This window comes from Panicum hallii, chromosome 1 (genome assembly GCF_002211085.1).
Source record: "Panicum hallii strain FIL2 chromosome 1, PHallii_v3.1, whole genome shotgun sequence".
NCBI classification, from domain to species: domain Eukaryota; kingdom Viridiplantae; phylum Streptophyta; class Magnoliopsida; order Poales; family Poaceae; genus Panicum; species Panicum hallii.
This window is the reverse complement of record NC_038042.1, coordinates 57,944,747-57,967,401: the sequence shown is the minus strand read 5'-3', so window position 1 is coordinate 57,967,401 and position 22,655 is coordinate 57,944,747. Positions and strand designations below refer to the sequence as shown.

At 50.9% G+C, this 22,655-nt stretch overlaps 3 protein-coding genes and 1 pseudogene across 3 annotated transcripts; 1 reads left to right on the top strand and 3 right to left on the bottom strand.

The window, feature by feature from the left end:
• Positions 1-1,992: 1,992 nt before the first annotated feature.
• LOC112892589 (serine carboxypeptidase 24) lies at positions 1,993-7,882 on the bottom strand. Its single transcript, XM_025959726.1, has 9 exons — positions 7,161-7,882; positions 4,030-4,137; positions 3,841-3,936; positions 3,619-3,711; positions 3,402-3,487; positions 2,889-3,286; positions 2,662-2,757; positions 2,462-2,567; positions 1,993-2,364 (listed from the first exon to the last, which is right to left on the bottom strand). The coding sequence occupies exons 1-9, from the start codon at positions 7,471-7,473 to the stop codon at positions 2,221-2,223; spliced, it is 1,440 nt and encodes a 479-aa protein (XP_025815511.1). The 5' UTR covers positions 7,474-7,882; the 3' UTR covers positions 1,993-2,220.
• An 8,663-nt stretch (positions 7,883-16,545) lies between these two features.
• LOC112899071 lies at positions 16,546-17,650 on the bottom strand (annotated as a pseudogene).
• A 1,149-nt stretch (positions 17,651-18,799) lies between these two features.
• On the bottom strand, positions 18,800-20,271 carry LOC112900222 (protein CDI-like). The gene has a single exon (XM_025969010.1). The coding sequence runs from the start codon at positions 19,914-19,916 to the stop codon at positions 19,098-19,100; it is 819 nt and encodes a 272-aa protein (XP_025824795.1). The 5' UTR covers positions 19,917-20,271; the 3' UTR covers positions 18,800-19,097.
• LOC112900204 (anthocyanidin 3-O-glucoside 6''-O-acyltransferase-like) lies at positions 20,272-21,924 on the top strand. Its single transcript, XM_025968986.1, has one exon. It carries the CDS (start codon positions 20,435-20,437, stop codon positions 21,833-21,835), a length of 1,401 nt encoding a protein of 466 aa, XP_025824771.1. The 5' UTR covers positions 20,272-20,434; the 3' UTR covers positions 21,836-21,924.
• The last annotated feature ends 731 nt before the right edge of the window (positions 21,925-22,655 follow it).

Below are 22,655 nucleotides of genomic sequence, written 5' to 3'. Positions count from 1 at the left end.
ACACGTTCCGGGTCCCGCCACCGCTGGAGCTCGCCATGCCCAGCCTGTGCGAGCTCTATCGCGCGGTGAATGGAGCGTGTCTCTGCCGTGCGGTCACATATCGCTACAGCCTGCGGGGTGTGGGTCTGCCCTTTTGAGCGGGGTTATTGGTGGGTAAGATGTGTGGGGCTTTGCGCTTCCAGGCTCTGGCGGGGGCGGAGGACGATGGTGGCGCCGGATGCGGGCGGCGCCGGACGAGAGGACGATCCAATATGAACCAGGGGGTTAAATAAAAACACTTAGGGGGTGCTTTGTAAATGCACCCTGTAAATTTACATGTACCCCCCTAACTCGGATCGCGATTCGTAATCACGATCCGAATTAGGGGGGTATATATAAATTATAGGGGGGCTTCTGCAAAATTCTCAATAACGATCTGGTCCTCCGCCGCGGCTCGCCGTCTCGCCGGAGCGTCCCTTACCTTGGGTGTCTCTTCTTCCTCCTGCCTGTGTCGCAGTCTCAGGCTCTCAGTAGCCCCAGCTTGCGCATTAGCAAACGGTTCCCGGAAACCCAAGCCGCAGCGACACGTACGGCGGCGGAACACGTACGTCGGCGGCGACTCGACACGGAGCCATTGCAGCCGCAGCCGCCCGAGGTCACAGCACCGCACGTCGTCGGGTTTCCTCCAGGCAAGCGTCCTCTGTCTCTTCCTCTCTTCGCGCCCCGCCCTCTTGAGTTCCGAGATGCTTGGTAGGATCGATCATGTTGTGCCTGCTTGGCTGCTTGTTTTCGTCGTTTCTGTTGATGGATGAGAAGGTGAAGGTGCCCGAATGCTTTACAAATTACAATATACTCTATTGGAATGTGGGGTTCTATGAACTTGATTGATCTAGTCGTAACACAGGGGCTCAATTACTTAGTTTGTTTGGTAAATGGAGTTCCATGGGAGCGTGTTAGGTTTGAGTAAAAAAGGAGCGAATTTAATTTTGAGATATTGATTCTGTCGTTGTGAAGTGCAACGGGATCCAAAATAACAGTTGAGTCTCACAAGGGTCATGTAATCATACTATTTCGCCTCTTCTTGCTATTTTTCTGTTTCTGATTTGTGATCAGCCACCAAATGTTCAGACTACCTGAATTTGGTGATAGTTCCGAGCACATCTTTCACTGAATGGGGTGGAAGTGGGAGTTATTAAAAAAAAGGAAAAGTAAAAATATGAGGAGTGATAAGTGAAGGGTCTCCAATCTTGGAGAGCAGGTGAGATCTGCTGAAATACTCAACAGCTATTACTCCAACTCAAAATCATGTAAAGTCAGGGCTCTGTAAGCAGTCTACATGTCATCATTGATTCAGATATATGAGCCATTTCTTGCCAGAGCTCTGTTCTTTCTGTAGACTCCTGAATCCAGAGATAAGATTTTGGAAATGTGATCCTGGTGATGCCCAGAATGGTGTTTCCTTTTCCTCTCATTGGGCAGATAACAATACCTGAAGCACTGCTGCTGGAAATGGGAAGCACTGAAGTCCCACTACCTATGGCTGTGCCGTCACCTGAAATACCAGCTGTGAATGAAGGTCAGCACCTGCTACTGACTCCAAGCCAAAAAAGAAGATATGCTGCGCGTGCCCTGACAGCAAGAGGCTGAGAGATGAGTGCGTCGTTGAGCATGGGGAGTCGGCTTGCACGAAATGGATCAAAGCTCAGAACCGATGCCTCCGTGCTGAGGGGTTTAATGTCTGATTCTTCTCTAGTCTGCTGAAGATGTTAAATTCGCTTTCATGGATATCAGAGAGCCAGCGAGGTGAAACCGGAGTCCTGTATGATCAGCGGACCAATTGCCCATTTTCACTCAAAATAAGGTTACTGATAGGTGATGACGGTGTGGTCTTGATGAGCAATTTACTTAATGTGTTTTTTGTGCTTAGAATGGGATGAAACAAAAAAAACTTGATTTGACAATGTAGTGATGAAACATATTTAGAGTGAGATTCTTGCAATTTTATTTGCTCATCATCGCAATGCTCATGGTTTCCATGGCATGACCATCCTTAATTCCTTATTATCCCCCTCATCCTTTTTTCCAACATCAATCAATTACTCAGCTATGAACTGCACGCCTATCAACTACTAATTATTTTCTACTTGCAAACACTCTCCCATCACCTTCTCATCCACCTTTTACATTTTTTCTTCAGACTGTAGCTAGACATCAGGTACACATCAGTTTTGGCAGGAACCTTCAGGATTTGGGCAATGGCTCCCCAACCAAGAACGACTGGAACATCCTGAACGCCCTCCTGGGTTGAAACAACGGCACTTCGTGCCCTGCACCCCTCACCGAAGCGAACGTGAGCCCTTCATACACCTCAGACCATCCTCCTACCTGCACAGACACAGAATGCACCTCAAAGATGTTATGGTACCAGCAAGATGATTGCTTAAGCTGCAAGTGCCTAACAGGACAAGAAAATTCAGTATACCTGTCCAGCCGAGTACCATGGGTACCAACGGATCTTGATCTTCAGACCAAGATGGCTGATCGCAAACCTTGTAGCGGTAACTGGGACGACCGAATCCGTATCGCCGCTGCAGTTTTATCAAGTGAGGAGGTGTTATGCTCACTGAAAACTTCTCTGCTGCATCTAAGTATAATCTGCTCACTTCAGATTCTTCAGCTTACCTAAACACCCATATCCTCAGTCCAGCTTTCATCAGCATCTTGTATGTGGGCAGCATGGAGAACTCTGAATCTTGCCATGTCTTGATCAGCTCATCACTGTCAAGTTAGCAAAATTATTCGTCAATGTTTGGAAACCCAACAACACAAATTCAACTGTCTCTGTTCAACAGCTGAATCAATCATATCAATAAACTGAAAAGATGTCACGGAATGGGAAGCTATGAAACCTGCAGGCAGTCCATCTGTATTGGATCCTCGTGGTGTTTGCATGCATTGCCTTCTGCACGTCCAGCCTGTTGTAGTACTTCTCGGCGTAGGTCTCCGTGCAGGGGTCGTAGCCGAAGGATCGCCGTCGGATGAGGGTGCTCTTGAACCTGAGCACGGTGGCATTGGACCTGGCCGCGGCGCAGGACGGAGTGTAGATACTGTACTGGTCAATGTCTCCGAACTCTTGGTTCATGGCGTAGTTCATGGCGCGGTTGCAGAAGCGGGAGATGTTGGTGCTGCTGAAGTTGCACGACTTGAGGATGGCCTTGTAGGTGCGGTCAGAGATCATGGCGTGCGTCCACCAGTAGGTGACCGTGCCGATGTTGTCGTAGTAGTTGTCGGTGACTGCATTGCCAACCTGGGGACAGGAGAAGCATATTTTAATTTTCAGGGAAATTCACATTTGGATGAGAACAGGAGGTGAAGTGTAGCATAGTTTCTAAGACTGCTCATGTTTCATCCATGATACTCACAAGGATTCCCTTCAGGTTGATGAAGGGGTATAGCGAAGCCTTGTTGTACTCAACAATCTTCCTTGCCAGTTGGGGGACGTAGTGACCTGGAACCAAAGGTGGAAATGAGAACGGGTTGTACTCACAAGGATTTTTTTTCTTTACTTTTCTTCAGTGCGGTAAAAATTAGAACACTGAATGAATATGTTATCCGGTGGATCACCAGTGAAAGACTCACCAGCATAACTTTCTCCAGCTATGTAGAAATCCCGGTGCCGATACTGCGGGAACCGTGACATCCAACTGATCAAGAACTGCAGTGCATCTTGAGCTGCACAGAATAATTCACATTGACATCAACTGAGACTGAGTAACAGCTACTGGTGTGGTGGTTTCAAGCCTCAGTCAACAAAATTTTACAGCTACTAAGGACAAGCGCTGATCTGAATTACCACTTTACCAGTTCTCTCGTCGCCCATTGTCTTGAGATCCGAGGTGGTGTTCGTGTAGGAGAAGCCCACCCCGGCCGGCGACTCGAGGAAGAGAAGGTTTGCTTCTGCAACAACAATTGTTGCCGTTGTTTGCATCAGTCACCGACGATGCATCAGTTAACATTGGAACGGTTTCTTTTCAGGTCAGGTCACCTTACCTCTGTTCCATGAGTACTTGTTGAGAAAGAGGCCTGTCCCGTTTGGTTTAATCCGGAACGGGCCTATTTCTTCAGATGCTCCATACGCCACCGAAGAGCATCCAGGACCTGCCGAAGGATCAACATTGGTTTTCTTAAAACTGTTCAACAGTGGTCTTCTCCTATCAATGAGAAATGCAGATGCAACAAAGAGTGATCTGATGGCAAACAGAACAGCCATGATGTTTCCTTCTTACAGACAAAAATTCAAGAGTCTGTTGGCATATCAAATCGGAAATGATTAGCTCATCTGTTCAGCAAGTATCACCGCATCATGATTCATGGCATGACTGGCAGAGGCTCAAAGTTGACCTCCATAATGATGTTGAGAGCTGCTAGTAGCTTTAACGATTACACAAGTAGTGTCACTGTGCAGGTTCCAAATCCCCCGAGACAGTGCTAGCGAAATTCTAGGAAAAAGCTGGAGAAATTGGAGCACCCATGAAAGGGTCCAGGTCGCAGCAGAAGCGTGCACCGCCCGTTCTGCCCCTCGCTGCACTGCACCCCCCGGCCGCATTTCCCAAGGCACCACCAAGTCAAAGAAAACAAGCCATCCATATATGGTGGCAGTGGATCCCCAGATTTCTTTGCAGCGTGCCTGTGACTGTGCGTGCCGTAGCCTCATCACACTGTGCTCCATCCATTTGTTTTCCCATTTCCTTTTATGTGTAAAGCTACCCAGGCTCAGGAAAAGGTCACAGCCCCCGCGAGTGGCTGCGCCTGCAGTTCTGCATGTGTACAGGGAGGAGGCACACACAAACACACAGCACACACAAGATCGCTGTGCCTGGCAATGCCGATACCGATGCCCCAGGCCATAGCCCTGTGCGTGGGGCAAGGGCACTTGTTGGTGTTTAGCCCGTGGCTTTACCCGGCGCGTGATGATGACAGGAGAGGAAGCAAAGGGAATAAGAATAAGCGGGGCGGTGGGTGAGCCAGCAGCAGCCGACGATTACGATAAACCTACAGGGAAAGGTGGTGCCGCGCTGCTCTGCTCCTCCCTCTGCGCCGCATGCACGCAGCTTTCGGGTCTCTGCGGCGGCGTGGTGCCTCATCATTTCGTCTCCGCAGTCTTGGGCCCGGCCTTCCTTGCTCGCAGGCGACGCCCGGGCAGCAGCGCGGTCACACGGCCGCCGGGCGGACCTGTGGCCAAGATTGCGTCGATCTCGAAAGGACGGGTTCATTCATCAGGACGCCGAGAGGCTGCCGCTGCTGCGGCTTGCGGCCTTCAGCAGGCTCAGTCATTCAGAGCGAGACTCTCTGAATACCGCAATCTGGGGAGCCGGCGATGCTGCTGCATCATATTCATCGCGACATGGGATCCGGGGAATTTTTCCGCTACTGTTGTTGGTATCAGGCAAGGGTGACGAGGACGACGCTGCCAGCACAGTCGACCGACGCGCAGCAGCTAGCAGAGGCCATTTGAATAATGGTACCAGTGTCCAGTGCAGCAGCTGTGAGTGTTTTTCTTTTTTTTACTGCAGATGATCAGACTGAATGGGATCCAAGAAACCCTGGCTGATTGGTGCTTATTAGCAATTAGAAGGTCTGAAGTCCGGATAAAAGAATGACCTCAGCATGCATGCATGGACCTTGGGGCTGTGAAAACAATCTCGGCGTGCAGGACAAGAGAAGAGATTGGATCGAAGCTGGGGAATTATTGCCAACGAGTCCAAAATCTGGGATAACAGTTCGTCAGCGAGATCAACGGACGTGCATGCATGCCACGTCCGGAGCTGGAGTCAACTGCAAATATCTGTCTATCATATACTGATAGATCAAGGTCGCCGTGGAGAAAGTTTAAAGGCACTTAAGTACAAAACAACCATACCCGAATAGATCTTGTGGTAGGACTAGAGACCCTAATTGCCAATTAGTGGCAAGACACAGGAGAAAGGGACAGAATTATATTATAAACTAGCTACTGGAGCCAATGATGCCACAGCATGGATGAGGGATTTAACTTCTGCGCAGTGTCACATGCATGCATGTATGTAGTAGTACAGCATGCAGCAAACAAACACTGCAGAAGGCGACACCATTACGAGTGCTGCTGTCTGCAGATAAATATGAAAAAGCTCGACAGTGCTTTTGGCATAGGACCTACTAATGCAGACAGCGTACTTAGGTATGTCAGCAGTTTATTGTTGGTATGATAGTGCTGCCATAGTTTATTGCTGCTAGCACTGTAATAAGCATACATGAATTCTGCCAAAGATTACACTAGTACGAAACATGAAGTTTCCTGGCCCTAATCCATGGTTAGTTTTGTCCCCCCCCGCCCCCTTCTCTCTCACTATCTCTCACACTACTGCACTAGCGTCCCCTGTAGGCTTTCATGCCAAAAGGCCAAACAAAAAGGGCAAAACACGGCCTGCACGTAGGCAGCAGCTGATGTTTTGTTCAGGCAGGCAGTGGTCACGTCTCTTCACCCATTTACTCCCGGCATTTACTACTACTGCGCCGCACCCTGTACCCGGTCCCGTAAACAGCGACCACAGTACACTAGTACGTAGCACTCTGATCAAATTACACACTGTACGCATTATCATCGCTGATGCTGTTTTCTCTTCAGTTTTGTCTTGTAAATCACGGTGCAATTAGCCGCTCATTATCAGGATCGTGTTAGAGTAGTACTTAGCTTACTAGAAAAGGGATAGAATGGCGCTTTCCGTTAGCTAGTAGAAGTGAGTGTGGCAAGTTTTGAACTTTGAAGTCTGTGTCAAAAGCGTTGGAAAGTTTCTTTGCCTATGATCCCTTTTAAACTACTCCAAAACACCAGCAAACGTAAGAGCTCTCATGAAAAGACTCGTGCCAGATCTGTCTGGTCAACAGTCAACCCGACTGGGGACAGTAAGGAGCTAGTGTGTATGATGGTAGAAGGATCATACAGGTAACAGTGAAAACCAACATTAAACTATCAATCTGTCACCTGCTAACTAGCATAATTGCATGAAAAGAAGATCGTTGCAGCGAGATGGAAACATTTGCAGTTCAAAGGAAGAGCACATGCATGACGACGAAAATGAGAAGAGCTATAGCTTGCATATATATGCACGCCGGCGAGCTATATGCAAAGAAGGATCACTGACCTCCGTTGAGCCAGAGCACCAGGGGCTTGGTGGCCGCGTCGCCGTCGGCCTCGGTGAGCCAGTAGAAGAGCGCGCGGCCGCGCTCCTCGTTCACCGTCACGTACCCGGAGTACTGCGCGAACGCCACGGGCGGCTGCCCCGGCAGCGCCTCGACGCGGTCGCTGCGCGCCCTCTCCTCGCACTCCTCCACTCCGGCGCCGGCGCCGGCAGCGACGGCACCGCCAGCCAGCAGCGCGCAGCTGGTGATCGCTACCAGTAGACGAACGCTCGCCGCGGCAACCGCCGCCCCACGACGCCGTGTCGTCGCCGCCATTCAGACGCACCTCGGAGGATGGTGTGGCGTGCAAAATAGCTACAGATGAAGGCGAATCGAGTTCCCTCCGGCCGTTTTTATCCTGGGAGGTTGCCGCGCTTTCAGCTTGCTAGTGGCTGCTGGCTAGCGGGGTGGTCGTCGTCGTGGTAATAATGGGGCATTGGATCGGGCGAGCTGGTGCGCGCGGGGGCATTTACGCTCGCTCTGCGGCGGCAAGCCGAGGAGGAGGGGAGTGCATGGGGGAGGGGACGGAAGGGTGGGCAGGGGAGCTACGCTACGCCGCCATTAATAGTCCTCCGACCTTGGCAGCTCGGCAGAGGAGGAGAGAGAGAGAGAGAAGGAAGACGAAGGAGGAGAGAGCCGAGCCGGCTGGCTGCTGCCTGCTGGGCTGGGCTGCTGGGGCCGTAGGGATGAGATGACCAAGGCCATAAATGCCACGCAGAGCGCTCTTCTCTCCTCTAGTCCTCTGGCTACCCACATTCGGTTTCCCTCGTCCTCACGCCACCGCATTATAGGCGCGCGTTTGTTGGGTTCGGTCAAAACAAAAGCTGCACAAATGTCAAAGGGCATCTCCGTCCGCCTCCCTCCCTGGTGGTCTGCGATGCTCACGCTGATGGCCTCACTCACTGTGGAAGCTTCAGAAATCAGAATGCTTCATTTGCTTGGCATTTGCGCAACTTCTCCTCCTGCAGATTATATAGATATTGGAAGCCAATTGTGGAAAGCGTGTACCACAACCATTTAGCCCAGAAGAAGAAGCCATCTGCTCCATGTGAGTCACTCACTATACTGTACTGAGCACTAGCAAAAGACGAGATCAGATCGAGTAACAGCTCCACAGTAAGCGTGCTTAGGATAAATAAGCAAATAAAAGCACCCAAACTGAACCTTTGACCTTCTGTTCGTTTTCTGGAGACCCTTGTTACGTGCGGTAGGAGTGTAATGCATGCTGCATGTGTAGGGTTGTTGTTTCTCTCGGTACCGTACGGTACAGCTAGCAAAAGTAGATGGCCGCAGTGGTACGTCGCAAGCAACGTTGACAAGGCGAGCGAGGAAGCGTGAGATGAGATGGATCATTGGATCGCCTTGCCTTGCCTTGGTAAGGAGCAAGAAAATAGTAGCTCGATCCTAGTCAGATAGCTAGAGTCCAGATGCAGCCAGCCGCAGAGCCTGCAATTGGCTTAGCTACCAGCTAGCTCAGGGTAGCCATTACTGGCAGCATCCGAGTATTGTATAGCGCAGCAATATTATTAGTAGAGTTTATTTGCTCCATTATTACATGGCCGGGTGTGCGCTAGCTGTCCCGATCGAAACATTTATACGTGGAGATCGCTGCGAGCCCATACCAGCCATACCATAGTGCCATCCCGGCCAACCGGCCCTGTCGTCACGCTCAATCAAACTACGTAGCCCCTCGCGCCTGCAGGAGAATTTCTTGGAAGCTATGAAGGTTCACATGCATGCAGGAGAGAGTGCATGGCTGATGGCGTAACCGTGTAGCAACGACAGCTCGACTAGGAATGAAACTCCCAATCCTTTTCACCGCAGGGAAAAAATCTCTTTTACTTTCACCCATGAACACGGCAGATTTTATTACAGTAATCTCATTGCTAGTACACTAATGGTGACGGTGAAGAAGGCTGTGACTGTGCAGCAGCAAGAACTGACGCAGGCGGCGTCTGCAGATACTACAATACAACAAGATCGGCACGGCGCCGCCCGGGGGCGGGATTTTTTTTAATACGATTCCCCACGTCGCCGTCGCGGCTCTGCGACAACCCGGCCTGCTGCGTCCGACGTTGACAATTTGACCCGATAAAAAAAAAGTCAAGCCCTGCCGCCATGAGGGCCCCAGTAATTTCTTCCGGGGCTGTACTACTTAAGCCCTGCTCCGGAGTTAGGGTTACGAGTCGTCCCTGTCCTCGGCGGCATCGCCTCGCCTGTGGTGTCTCCTCGCGAGGAGCAGATGAGAATGATGCCGCTGACACCCGTCGCGTCTCTTCAATTTTGTTGTTAACCTCATTCAGCTGCCGTGGCGAGTCACTGAATGGGCTCGTCATGAAATTATAGATTAATCGTACTAGGTGTACACATAGGATGCATGCATTATGCTCTGTGTCATTAACGGTCTAACAGTTTCCTGCGTGGAAGTACTCGCTCGCTCACCTGCTGTACTGATGAGCATCTCTCTCTGCTCAGAAGGCAGCCTTGTCGGGGGGTGCCATGCCTGCTAGATTAATGGTGCTTGTTGCTACCTACTACTATAGGCTAGAAAGAGTGCAGAGGCTTCTCCCCCTCCGAGATGCCCCTGCGTTCTGCACTGTACTCACTTATCTATCTCTTTGGCCATTCGCCAAACGCAAGGCTACAAGGGTAAACAGACATGCATCATCTCCTCTAAACTCTCCCTTAACCTGAATAGATAGATAGACTACCTCTCCCCTAGGTAGATACAGCTCTCTTTTTATCTCTCCCTTGGGGGCGACCTCTCACTCAGGGTGTTTGATTTTGGAAGGCTAAATTTTAGCTCCATCATATAAAAAAACAAAACTTATTATTTAGAAGTATTAAATAAAGTCTAATTACAAAACTAATTGCAGAATCCTTGGACAAATTTGCGAGACGAATCTAATGAGGTATGTTAACTCATATTTAGCGGATGGTTACCGTAGCATCACAGTTGCAAATTATGGATTAATTAGGCTCATTAAATTCGTCTCGCGAATTAGCACCAATCTGTGCAAAAAGTTTTATAAACAAATTTTATTTAACAGTCCTAAATAGCAAGATTCTCTTTGATGTGACGGGGGCCAAAATTTAGCCCTCCGGAATCCAACGGTGCCTGAGTAACCAGCTAGGAGCATGAACACCTATGCTTTGTTCTCTTCTCCGAGCAATGCCATGGCATTGTGTGCCCGTCTCACTGTGAGCACAGGGTTCAGGGATCAACAAAACTGGGTACTGCAGCTACACCGAAACGTATGTCGTTTTCTCCATGCTCATGGCCGTCTCACTCGCGACTGAAAAGGCCCCTGCTAGGATACCTGCAATGGGCACATAATTACCTGAGGCGCCAAGCTACAAAACATAAACAACTATAATGAGCACAAGCTAACTATACTACAGCTACTAGGTTAATACATACCAGTGGCATGTAGACTTGTACAAGACAAATGAGCCAGGCTACCAGCATCAGGTGGATGGATGCAACCCCTACAGAAAAGGCTTTGCATGACAGTTTATGATGCGCCGTATGCTACGGCAGTAGCTGGGTGGATTGCTTTCGAGTGTGCAGCGCTGAAATGGGGGCTCTTTTGAATTGAGGTCGTTGCATGGAATTGATGGTGAGGATAGGAAAGGACTGAGGAGTAGCTAGGAGGGCCCTGCAGATATCTCTGAACCCTGAACTTTTTTTGGATAGCTGAGGCCTGCTTTCTGCTTGCCAAGGCCAAGCGAGGAGTGGAGGGGGCCTCCATTTCAAGTAGGTCCTTCAGTACTTTTGTGCCCGATGTTCGGCGCGAAAATTTAATGCAAATTTGCTTGCGATATTTTCAGTGTGTACCGGTGCTACTGCAAGGGCTTCATGTCGCAAAGAAATTCAAGTGTGGTTCCCGGCCACCGACACACAGACCGTCCAAACTTGATCTCTTCATGATCCCGGGCCCACTTGTCAACGGTCTGGTTGTCAGTGTCGCACTGACGAGGCCCATATGGGATCCGGGAGCCCAATTGATTCGCTCGCGTCGGTGGGGCCTATCCACCAATTCTTCACCTCAAAGAAGGACAGTAGTGTACAGATTATTCAGTTAAGACTTTACTTCAGACATGAAAACCAGATGATGGAACCAACTGCTATTACAATACAAAGATACCAGATCAGAAAACCTGAAAGCACCCAAACAGCATGATACAGATCACTGCTGCTGGCTCGATGAGGCTGATTCCCAGTTCTATGCTAAGAAAGGTAGTAGCTTGCATTGCTTACTCGGACCGGCCGGTACGTGTGGCACGGCCTTTAGCACCGTGGACGCTCATCGTTGACGAGGAAGGACACATGAATGGGAGGTCGATGGGACGTGGTTGGAAGTACGCCCGGTTAGTTGTTACCACGACTTGAATGCCTGAAAGGTGCTCGCGAGGGCACACTACACATGCTCATTCATCTCCCGTCTCGCGCAGGCACATACATCCACATGCGTGCACGGGCGCCGGATCCTGAAAAGGGGGCTTTTGCCTCCTCTCCCAACGAACGGGGATCGGATCAACTCATGGATCAGCCGTATGGATCCGTGGCAATGGCATGTCGCGCTTTCGCCGCGTTGGATTGGATCGGCGCTAGAGGCGGCTACAGCACTCCGGGCGTGGAAGCAGGAGCCGCCATGCACTGCCCCTCGGCAGAACGCTAGGTTTCGCTAGCTGGCAGCTCGCAGATGTCCGCGGATCGATCGTCGCCGTCGCCGTCGGCGCCATGAGTGACCAGTCGAGCGAGAGATCCACAGTTCCACACGGGCCGGAATCAACACGCGTGTGGCCGAGGGACGGAGACAGCAAGGTGATCGATGCGGACCTTGCCGTGGTCTGCCCGGCCGACTGATCGATCGAGATGGGTGACCAGACACCGGGGTTTCTGCGACCGACCGATCGATCGACCAGAACTGTTGAACCGGCTGTGCTAGCAACTGCCAAGCAGTCTGGGTCGTCCGCGTAGACCTGTGTACACCGGCCTGTAGCTTTTCTCGTGCAGTGCGCATGCTGCCTGGGAGTTTTGAGATGACTGAAGTTTTTCACTGCAGGGTGCGTCGCATACTCGCAATGGGATCCGATTCCGATCGACAGGCTGGTGTGCGTTGCACGTTGTATGCGCATGTATTCTTGGCAGCATCTTCCGCACGTAAATACGTACACGTATACGCGCCAGACCCAGATCGACTGGCAGGCTGTGTAGTGTAGTCCTCGCACAGACGCACAGTGCGATGTATGGCGGGCAGCTAGGATATATAGATATAGGGGCTGTTTGGATCCAATGGAAAGAGAAAGAGAGAAAGTGCAAAACTTTTGCTCTTTTACACTTTTTTTTGCACTTTTGGATCCAAACACCCCAAAGTGCAAAAGGGCAAATGTTACCGTAATTTTGCTAATTATGGATTAATTAGGCTTAATAGATTCGTCTCGTCATTTAGTCCTCATCTATGTAATTAGTTTTTTAATTAAACTATATTTAATACTTCTAATTAGCGTCCAAACATCTGATGTGACAGAAGCAAAAATTTTACCATTTGTCCTTTTACTATTTGCCCTTGGATCCAAACAGGCCCATAGTACCGTCTGACATGGCAGGCGGTTGCGCGCGTGAAATACATGCGGCCAACTAGCCAGGCCGCGGTGGGCTACGAGCAATGATGAGCGCTGGCCATCGGCGGATCGGAGCTGCACGCCTAGCTACAGCTAGCTAGCAACAGCGCGCACCACTGTTCCCGTTGGCCCCAGCTCCCGCCATGCATCAGAGCCATGGAGACCATCTATCTGCTGCTCCTCCTCCGACTCATCCGATCCACTGCACCCCGTGCACGCGATGTTCGTACAGCATGCAGAGCACTGTGCCGCTTGGTCCCGCGCGCGATCGAGCAACAGGCGACAGGCGCCGCATGCCGCAGTCTGCAGATCCCGCATCGCGCGCCGGGGACGACACGGCCCGTGGCCCGGCGCAGCACCGGCTCCAGCCAGCCACGCGGATCCGCGGAGCAGGTTGAGCTAGGAAGGACGATCAGCCTCCACCTGCTTCTGCTGCGTTGCCATCCGGCTGTAACTGTAGGCCGCGATGCATCATCTGCCTGGCTGCCCAGTCCAGTAGAATTCCAATTTCCTCCATCCGCTTCCTTTCCCCCACACCCGATCGTGAGAGCGCGCGGCAGCGCCGTCGGTTTGGACTCCGAGACCATTAGGCTTTCTGTTTCGCGTCGGCCCAATCATCCTATAGGGGGGAGAGAGAGAGGACCGCCGGGGAATGGGCCGAATTCGAGATCACGCGGTGGTGGGAATGTCGCCGTCTTTTTCTGTTCTTCTTGCTTCACTGCGCTCGTCCTCACGACCCAATGTGGGCTGGACTGATTGTTATAGGTTCATGGGCCATGTGCGTGCAGATAGTAGGTCTCCGCCAATCCGCTCGGTGGAGCGCCAGCCCATTGCCAACGCAGGTCTAGCTATATATACATACACACATATATATATACATACTTCCCTCTCGCGTGTATCTACTCCTACTAGGGAATATGGTCTCCGGAGGTCAACCGGGTACTCCAGTGCTAACAGATTCCAATCTTGTTCCACAAACTGGCGCGCATACGTACGGAGGGAGGGAAGGAAATACCCACGTGATCTGTATACGAGAAAAATCGCCTGCCGTTCGGAAATACTGCATCAATATCGGATCGGGCCGTGCTTATCATTCGACGGATTTGTCCGTCTATATGTATCCTCGAGCTGGATGTCGTTGAGGGGTATGTTTCGGCGGTCCAGGTCATTGCTAGCGAATCCTAATCCCTCCGTCATGGCACCTGGTAATACGGAGGAGGAGGAGGATATGGGAGAGATCATCGAACAGGGAGGTCGTGCTGTTGGTTATGAGCATCGGATATCACGGAGAAGGTATGTAACGCACAGATTCCTCCATGGCTGCTTGTTGCCTGACTAGTTTCGTTTGATCAAGAATATTATGCATGTATGTTGCCGCTGTGAAGAACCTGCCTTTATTGCAGGCATGTTTTGAGGGGGAGTATGCCACCAGAGCGGGTGGGCATTGACGCTAGTCAGGCTCCGGCAAACCAATCTAAGGTTCTTCCATGATAGAGGTATTGCGGCAAGTGCGGGTTGCCAAGACACAACCGTGTTACGTGTAGCCGTTCGGCGGCGCAATTTCAGCTCCCAACCAAGATTTGCTGGAAGTATGGTGGACGAGGCCACTACGAGATTCTTTGCCCAAGCCATACTGCATCACCATTGGGGACTTCTGCAATAAGGTAGAAACGTTGTCATACTATCGTTTGCAGATGTGTTTTTATATTATTGATGCTGGATTACTTCCTCGTTTTCAACAGCATAGGACCTATTTATTTTTTATGTATCTGTGACAACATTGTTATCATAGACGACGATGATGATCATGTGGAGGATCATGGTGGCGAGGTACAAGCAGGTACTCCTGCAAAGGCTTGCATGTGGCACAAGATGAAGGATCAGGCGTCACCGGCTTATTTTGTACCGTAGATTTTTCATACGGGAAGTAGTTTCAGGAAAATTTATTGGGAGTTTGTAGACTCTATCGAACTAGTAGATTTTTTGTCAAAATTTGATTTACTTATAGAATTTCTATTTACTTAGTTCAGATGTGGCGGGTCCAATCTGGTTAGTATGTCTGGGTCAGTCGAAGTCAATTTGTATGCTATCAAGATCTAATTCCCTGAATAAAAATATTTTTCACTAATTCATTTGGGTTGGAATTCGTCACGTTTCAGAGTGTATGTTGTCATCATTTATTATATGTCTAAGTGTATTATACCATAATTATTATTATAAGGTGGGGCATTCATAGCTTATGTTGGAACAACCACATGGTCGGTGTGGTAGAATAAACATTTGGAGCTTGTGTTGAACATTATGTACTGGATGAATAATATTCTAACCTCGTAGTATTCACTAAGAAATTAAATATATGGTGGATGATGTGAAAAGAAGTGATCTGGAGCTCCTGAGTGAACTATACGGTGTGGTTGGGCATCTCGTGCATGCAGGGAACAGTTGGCTCGTTATGAATTTAAAAATTGAAAACGTGGTCCCTGCAAGCACTTAGAAATGGGGAGATTAGTTGTTTTTCCCGAGATAAGCGAACGTGGTTAGTAGTGCATGCACGCATGCACTTGTGGTTGCGAACTGTGCGGGCAGAAGTACATTTGAACAGCGATAAACTGGGCATGATATCTACACCTGTGTTGCCATTGACTTGGGTGCGAAGAGACGACAGCATTCCGGTGCGGGCGATGGAGGTGCGGGGTATAAATGCTGGCAATGGTGGTTCAGCTCATGAGGCGTTCGAGGAAGCACCTCACCATGGCCACGCGGAGCTGGAGACCGAGGAAGAAGGTATGCGTGCAGGGAGTGGCGACGTTGCAGGAGGTCCGATCATGACGATGGATGATTAGGGGGCACCTGATGGCTGGTTGCTAGAAGACGGACCAATCGTTGATGGATCTGGTTACTATATTCGGAGTCGATACAAGTATGGCAACTTCCTGTTTATGAACAGAAAGGTCGGGATCTGCTACCTAGGTAAAATCTGCATTCAAATTAGCATGCACCTGTAGTTGGGGGGCTTAAGTCCATCATATCATGATCAGCAGCAAATTGTGATACGCCCAGGTCAAAACTCGGTGGTTCAATGCCATTGATAGACCCGAGTATATTATTGGAAGTAGGTACATCCTTCACCACTTGCAGATTCTGATCAGAAATTGCTCAATAGTTAGAGAGGTGTGAGCCAATATAGCTCTTTCTACTAATGTAGGAATGTTAATAAATTTGATTATGATATGTAGAGACAAAGAATGGCATGATTAAATATGATTGGTAGCATTCATAATTTGATAATTATTGTAGTACAATATTTAGGTGTATGCAAGAGTGTGCTCTGTGGCATTGTTGGATTATGCATGGCCCTAGACTTTTCGGTAGTATCTGGGAAAGTATGAGCTCATAGGAATTTAGTTGATACCTGGTTCCTGTGGGTATCACCACATACCTCCACTTTTTTTAATTGATTTCTAAAGGAGTCAGGCATATGCAGAGTATTTAAAGGATCATGTTTCGCTCTAAAGGGTCAGACAAGGCATAATATGTTGAGTGTACTCTGCAACGGAAGTATGGGCTCATTTTATCTGAATTCTATGAGATTTCACTACTATAGATAGTTTATTTCAATCACCTGAATTTCACTTGCAATGGTATTGGAGGCATAGCAGACATGATGACGAGCACGGAGCTGCAAGAGAATGTATAATATTAAATTCTAACAAAACGAGTTTAGACACAATTGAATAATTGAGGGTAGAAGACAGGTACCTTGAGTTTTCCAAATGATGGAAATGGAATTCAATTTTGTAGGATCACATCTCTGTTTATGAGTCTATCATCACTCTGTCATTGTATGAACTGATACGTGGGAGACAGTCATGCTTGGGAGTGTTGGAACCATTGTCAAGATTATCCAAATAGAAAACCTGAGATAGGGGTTAAAAATTGGATAAACTTGTCATAAACTACGTCGTTTGGTATGTACTACTAAGAATGGCAAACCAATGTAACGATACATAGTTATGAGATACCTGAAGCAATGTGATGCAACTATTAATGTAGCTTGCACCCTTCCTATTGTGGAACTTGTTCTGTAGACTATCTGCTGCAATTTTTATCTCATCAATAGCAAACTGTGGCCAGTTATACTTTTGTACATTCTCAATATGGACCAAGGGCCTCATATACCTCGATGATATGTAGTTATTCAGAGAAACTGGAGCAAAAAATTATGTGACAACAAAGATTATGAAGACAGTCTTGAATTGCTGAACTTCATCGGCGTCATCTTGCCACCGGGAACCCTATCTAAAATACTGCAAAGATAATTTATATTGATTTGATCAAATGACTCTTTTTGGAAAACACCACACAGGTATTGTTTCATGGTAGCAACCTCCTGCTGCGCTGCAGGTACTATATCCTTGCCCTTCCAAGGAATGCCTAGGACAAGACTGACATCATGGCACGTCAACTTGAGTTCAAAATTGGTCCCGGCATTAAGGGAACTAGATATGGGGTCAAACTTACTAAGCATCCATGCACCAAGCTGTTTATTTGTCTTGAAGATATTCAACTTAGTAAAATCTTCGAACCCCATCTGTCTTAGCAGGCTAAGGCTGTGGTCATCCAGACCGTCGAAAATATCAGAAATAATTCCAGGAAAACACATGGTAGCTACTTTTGCTTTACTTGCTTTTCCACGATTGCGCCTCTGTGCACTGCTTCGTTTGATCCCTGAACCTTGTGCATGTTGCACACCTTTTTTAAGCTGGACAGCATGCAAAGCCTTTGCAAAAGCTGACTTGGAGCCTGAAGTGCCTCCAGCAAACATGGCTTTCGGGGATTTTCCCATCTACATGGCAAATAAACAAATCATTAGTCTATGTATAACTAGATTGATCACCAGTTCACCACAATACCCTTTTTCGAAAAAATAAGGTGTTAGAAAGCAGAGCACGCATAATCCGATGTTGAATGACAGAGTATAAACGGACGGATGCACGAGAGCATTACTACGGACACACGCTCACCGCAGGCAGCTCCGGGAAGTAGGGTTGATGAGCTGTGCCAGGGCGAGCATCATTTGCTTTTATGGTTGAACGATTCTTCCAATATTCAGAAAAGTATAGGCTCGTACCTGATCACCACCGCCTGGCTAGAGAGCCAAATGCCGGGCAGATCGCAACGCAGTTCGTCGCCACCGCTGATAGATGAGACCGCCGAGAAGAAGCGTCGTATGCGCCAGACGCCGGTGACGCTATGAACGAATTGCTTATTCTGTTGTCAACAGCCGGATATCTCTCCAACAAAAAAAACGAGTTTGAAATCGTGATCCTCAGCAACAGCCCACCGCGATGGATAATGATGGTGCCGATGGATAATTACCGTATAAAAATTTAATTTATTTGGTGTGCCGTATATACACATCGGGAGACACAACGGGTATACGCACAGGGTAGCGCGCTAGACGCGGCTAACGGGTCTGGTGGTTCGTGACATAATGTGACGGTCCAACAAAGTTCCACGATGTGATATACAACATGACACGCTCTACACCACACCACATGCCAACTCACCCACCTAATATATATATATATCACATCGTGGAACTTTATATATCACCCACCTAATATATATATCACATCGTGGAACTATGTGATATATATACTAGGCGGGTGAGTTGGCATCGTGTTGTATGGTCTAGCATACACGCATCATTCTGTGGCCGTCGGTTGCCGAGCCCAGGCATTATCTGTGCGTGGTTCGCGGGGTTACCGCAAGAACTGGATGCAAAGCACACAACTCTGCAAGACCTCCCTAGATGGCCAGCAACAGAAACACTAAAGGAAATAAGGGACCATTACCGCAAACTAGTTAAAAAAGGGTCCATTTTGCACACCAATAGCAGACAGCTAACATTGGGCCCAAAACAGGGTCTCCAATGTCGTGACTTGACGTGCAATAGCGGCCATCCATTCAATTTTGCACAGAGTCGCACACACGTCCATTTATTTCTTGAAATACAGTACTTGCACAAAATGCTTGCACGAACAATTTCCACCACATGTACATAAAGGATGGTGCCTTATTAAGGTCGCTGGCAGATCGGTCGACCGATACATATAGGATCTCAAACATAGAGGTTTGATTCCTAATAAGCAGGAGGTAACACCTCCGCTGACTGTCCACGTAGCGCACTACACCTATCGGCGAGAAAATAGCACACCAAGCACGGCCTCAGGCCTCAGCTCAGCGAGTAGGGGACTATGGGATCTCGATCATGCGTCCACCGACAACGCGGGTGTCATTTGTATGGCGGCCTTGACATCATCCTCGCCGACCTTCTCCTTCTCCTCCTCGGCCTCGTAGGCGTCGCGCTCCTGGACCCAGAGGTCGGCGAACTCGCAGTCCTTGTACCTCTCGAACCACGGCCCCCCGGACGTGTAGTGTATCGCGCGCGGCGCCGTCCCGGCCTCGTCGGCGGGGTCGACCTTGTTGTGCCCCACGAGGAAGTTCCACACGAACGGCACCTCCCCGACCTCGTCGTCGTCGAGCCACATGAAGCGGTGGAGGTAGGCGCCGGTCTGCGTGCTGACGGCCTCCGGCGTGAGCGCGGCGCGGTTCTTGGGGTGGCCGCAGTTGAAGAGCACCATGGACGACCAGTTCTTGCGCGGGTACACCGTCTGCACGGCGCCGTCCATCTTGGTGGCCTCCCTGGGCGCGTAGTCGTGGTGCACGCACAGCACGGCGTAGCGCGGGTCGGCGAGGCGCGCCAGCTCCGCGACGTCGGCGACGAAGAGAAAGTCGCAGTCCACGAAGAGCGCCCACCCGCGGTAGCCCGCGAGGTGCGGAGTAAGGAAGCGGGTGAAGGAGAACTCGGTGCTCTCCGTCGGGCCGCGCTCCCGCCAGTACAGCCCGGCCTCGCGGAGCTCCTGCTGCACGATGGGGATGACGTCCAGCGGGATGGAGGAGCGGCGCAGCAGGGAGCGGCGGCACACGCGGTACGCGATGTCCTCGCGGGAGTCGTAGCCCACGAACACGCGGAACGGCTCCGCGCCGTCGCCGGCGCCGGCGAGGTGGGAAGGTGTGGGCGACATTTTCACAAGGACGTACGGGACACGTTCGTGCAGAGCTAGCGTTTGCTCCTGCTCTGTGCCTTGTGCTGTGCTGGCCTATCAAAGGAGTAGCTTGTGCGGGCTATCAGGTGCTCGGGGTGGCGCGTTTTAATAAGGTCCTGGCCATTGCGTTGGGGCCTTGGGAGTGGTCTGCCTGCTACTGCTCAGTGCTCACTTGCCATTGGCAAATCTTTTTTTTTTCTTTTGGGAAATCAGCATTACCACTTAAGGGGCAAATTGAAAATTGCCATTCAATACTAAAAAAATTCTTCCTGATCAACTTTGGGAGTTTCCTACTTCCAAGTCCACAATTAGATCCCACCTTTCCACCGCCTCGTCACCGTCGTCTCCGACAGGCCATCCTCCACCTTCTCAACCATCACCAACATAGACCCGGCGTGCATCCCTCTAGTAATATTAGAGAGAATCGAGAGTAACCACTGCGACAGAGCCAGAGGGAATACACCAGTGCAGCCCAAGACAAGAGTTTGCCCGCCACGATGGCGCCTCAACCACTTCACCCCGTGACCGTCCTGGAGCAATGTCACGTCTCGCCGTCGCCGGCGCCGGGGCAGCCACGCGCGCTGCCGCTCACGTTCTTCGATCTCGTTTTCTGGGGCTTCCCGCCCGTGCAACGTCTCCTCTTCTACCACAACGCCGACCTCCTCAGCGTCTCCGACTTCACGCTCGGCGAGCTGCCACGGTTCAAGAAGTCCCTCGCTGCCGCGCTGCACCACTTCTACCCGTTGGCCGGGAAGCTGACGTGCGAAATGGCCGAGGGCGCGGTGCCGGAGGTCGTGTTCTTGCACGGCGACTCTGTCCCGCTGACCGTGGCCGTCAGCGGCGACGACTTTGAAGACCTCGCCGGCGACCACGCTCGCGACACCACGAGGCTCCATCCGCTGCTGCCCGCGCTGCGGAAACACGGTGGCTCCCGGTCGCAGGACGTCCTCGCCGTCCAGGTCACCGTGTTCCCTCGCGCCGGCATTTGCATCGGCACGACGCTGCACCACGCCGTGGCCGACGGCTCCAGCTACGCGCACTTCCTCAGGACGTGGGCTGCGATCCACCGCCTCGGCCCCGAGTGCAGGAAGGTGCTGGAGATGGACGTGCCCCCGCTGTTCGACCGCGGCGTCGTGCGGGACGACGCCGGGCTCCGGGAGGCGTTTCTGCGCGACCACCGAGCTCTCGCTTCAGCCGGCGACACGCGCCTCGACGGCTGGGACCTCAGCCTTCGCCGCGGCGTCGTGCTCGCGACGTTCCGGTTCACGGACAAGCAACTCCGTGCGCTTGGGGGTCACGTCGAGTCCGAGACCTCGGCGCGGTGCTCGCCCTACGCGCTGGCGTGCGGCGCCGCGTGGGCGGGCATCGTGCACGCGCGCGGCGGCAGCATCGGCCGCGACGTGGACGGAGCGGCGGCGTCCCGCGCGCACTTCGGGTTCGTGACCGGGTGCAAGCCCCGCGCGAGCCCGCCGATACCGGCGAACTACTTCGGCAATTGCCTGGGTCTCTGCCGCGTCGAGGCCGGGGAGCGCGGCCTCACCGCGGCGGCCGCCTCGGCGGCCATATGGCGCGTGATCGAGGGGCTGGCGGAGGAAGGGCGGGCGCTCCGGGACGCGCGCGGGTGGGTGCGCTCCGTGCGGGAGTACGCGTCCGCGCGGGCGGTGACCGTGGCCGGGTCGCCGAAGCTGCGGCTGTACGCGGCGGCGGATTTCGGCGGGGCGTGGGGGCGGCCGAGGAAGGTGGAGATCGCGTCGGTGGAACGGACGGGCGCGGTGGCGCTGGCGGAGAGCGGCCGCGACGGGGACGGCGGCGGCATCGAGGTCGGGCTGGCGCTGCCGCGTGCGGAGATGGAGGCGTTCCGCACGTTTTACCTCGACCTGTTCGCCAGCCTCTGCTAGCTGAATGAGCTGAGTCGTGAGTGTATGGCAACGCCGTGTAAACACTGTAACATTATTTCTTATGTTGTCAAATAAAATACGCCCTATTCGGCGCGGCATCACAACGTCTCCAGAAATCTTTCTAAATTTGACTCTTCGAATTATCGTTTGGAGAGCCTTCTTCGTAAAAAATATTTTCTATATGTTTTCACTCTCCAACGGTTTTTCCATATCTCGTGTACACTCTAGGAAGCCATTTTCGCTATCCATATTTGGCTAGCGAGAAATGCGGAAGGATGGCTACATTTGGATAACGATGTGGAGGGAAGCCGTTGGAGGATATTTTTTCATTAAAACCTCTGTTTCTAACTATTTCTAACAATGAGAAAAGATATAGAGAGTTTCTTAGAGTTGCTCTCAATAGCTTACTTTTATAAAAAAAATCAAGCAAGCAAAACTACTATATTGGACAGATAAAAAACAATCATTTCGTTGACAAATCAGATGAAATAGTAGATCGTGATTACGTGATATGTCTCCCTCCAGCATCGTGACGCTTTCTTGTCCGGCAGCGCTGGGTAGGCAGAGGCGACAACGATACAATGCCATGCCGGCCCCAACACCAGTGGGCTCGAGCCCGACATGTACCGCGATAGCAAGGCCTCAACCAGATACAGTGACCAATGGTTGATAGGTATTCTTGCCTATCGGGTCTCGGCCACATGTGCAAGCAGCTAAAAGCGACTGGACAGAGACTGCTTAGAACGGGATTCAGCGGATCCGAGGTTGGTAATCACGGATTCACTCCTTGATTTGGAGTGGCTGCAGCATGATCATTTTT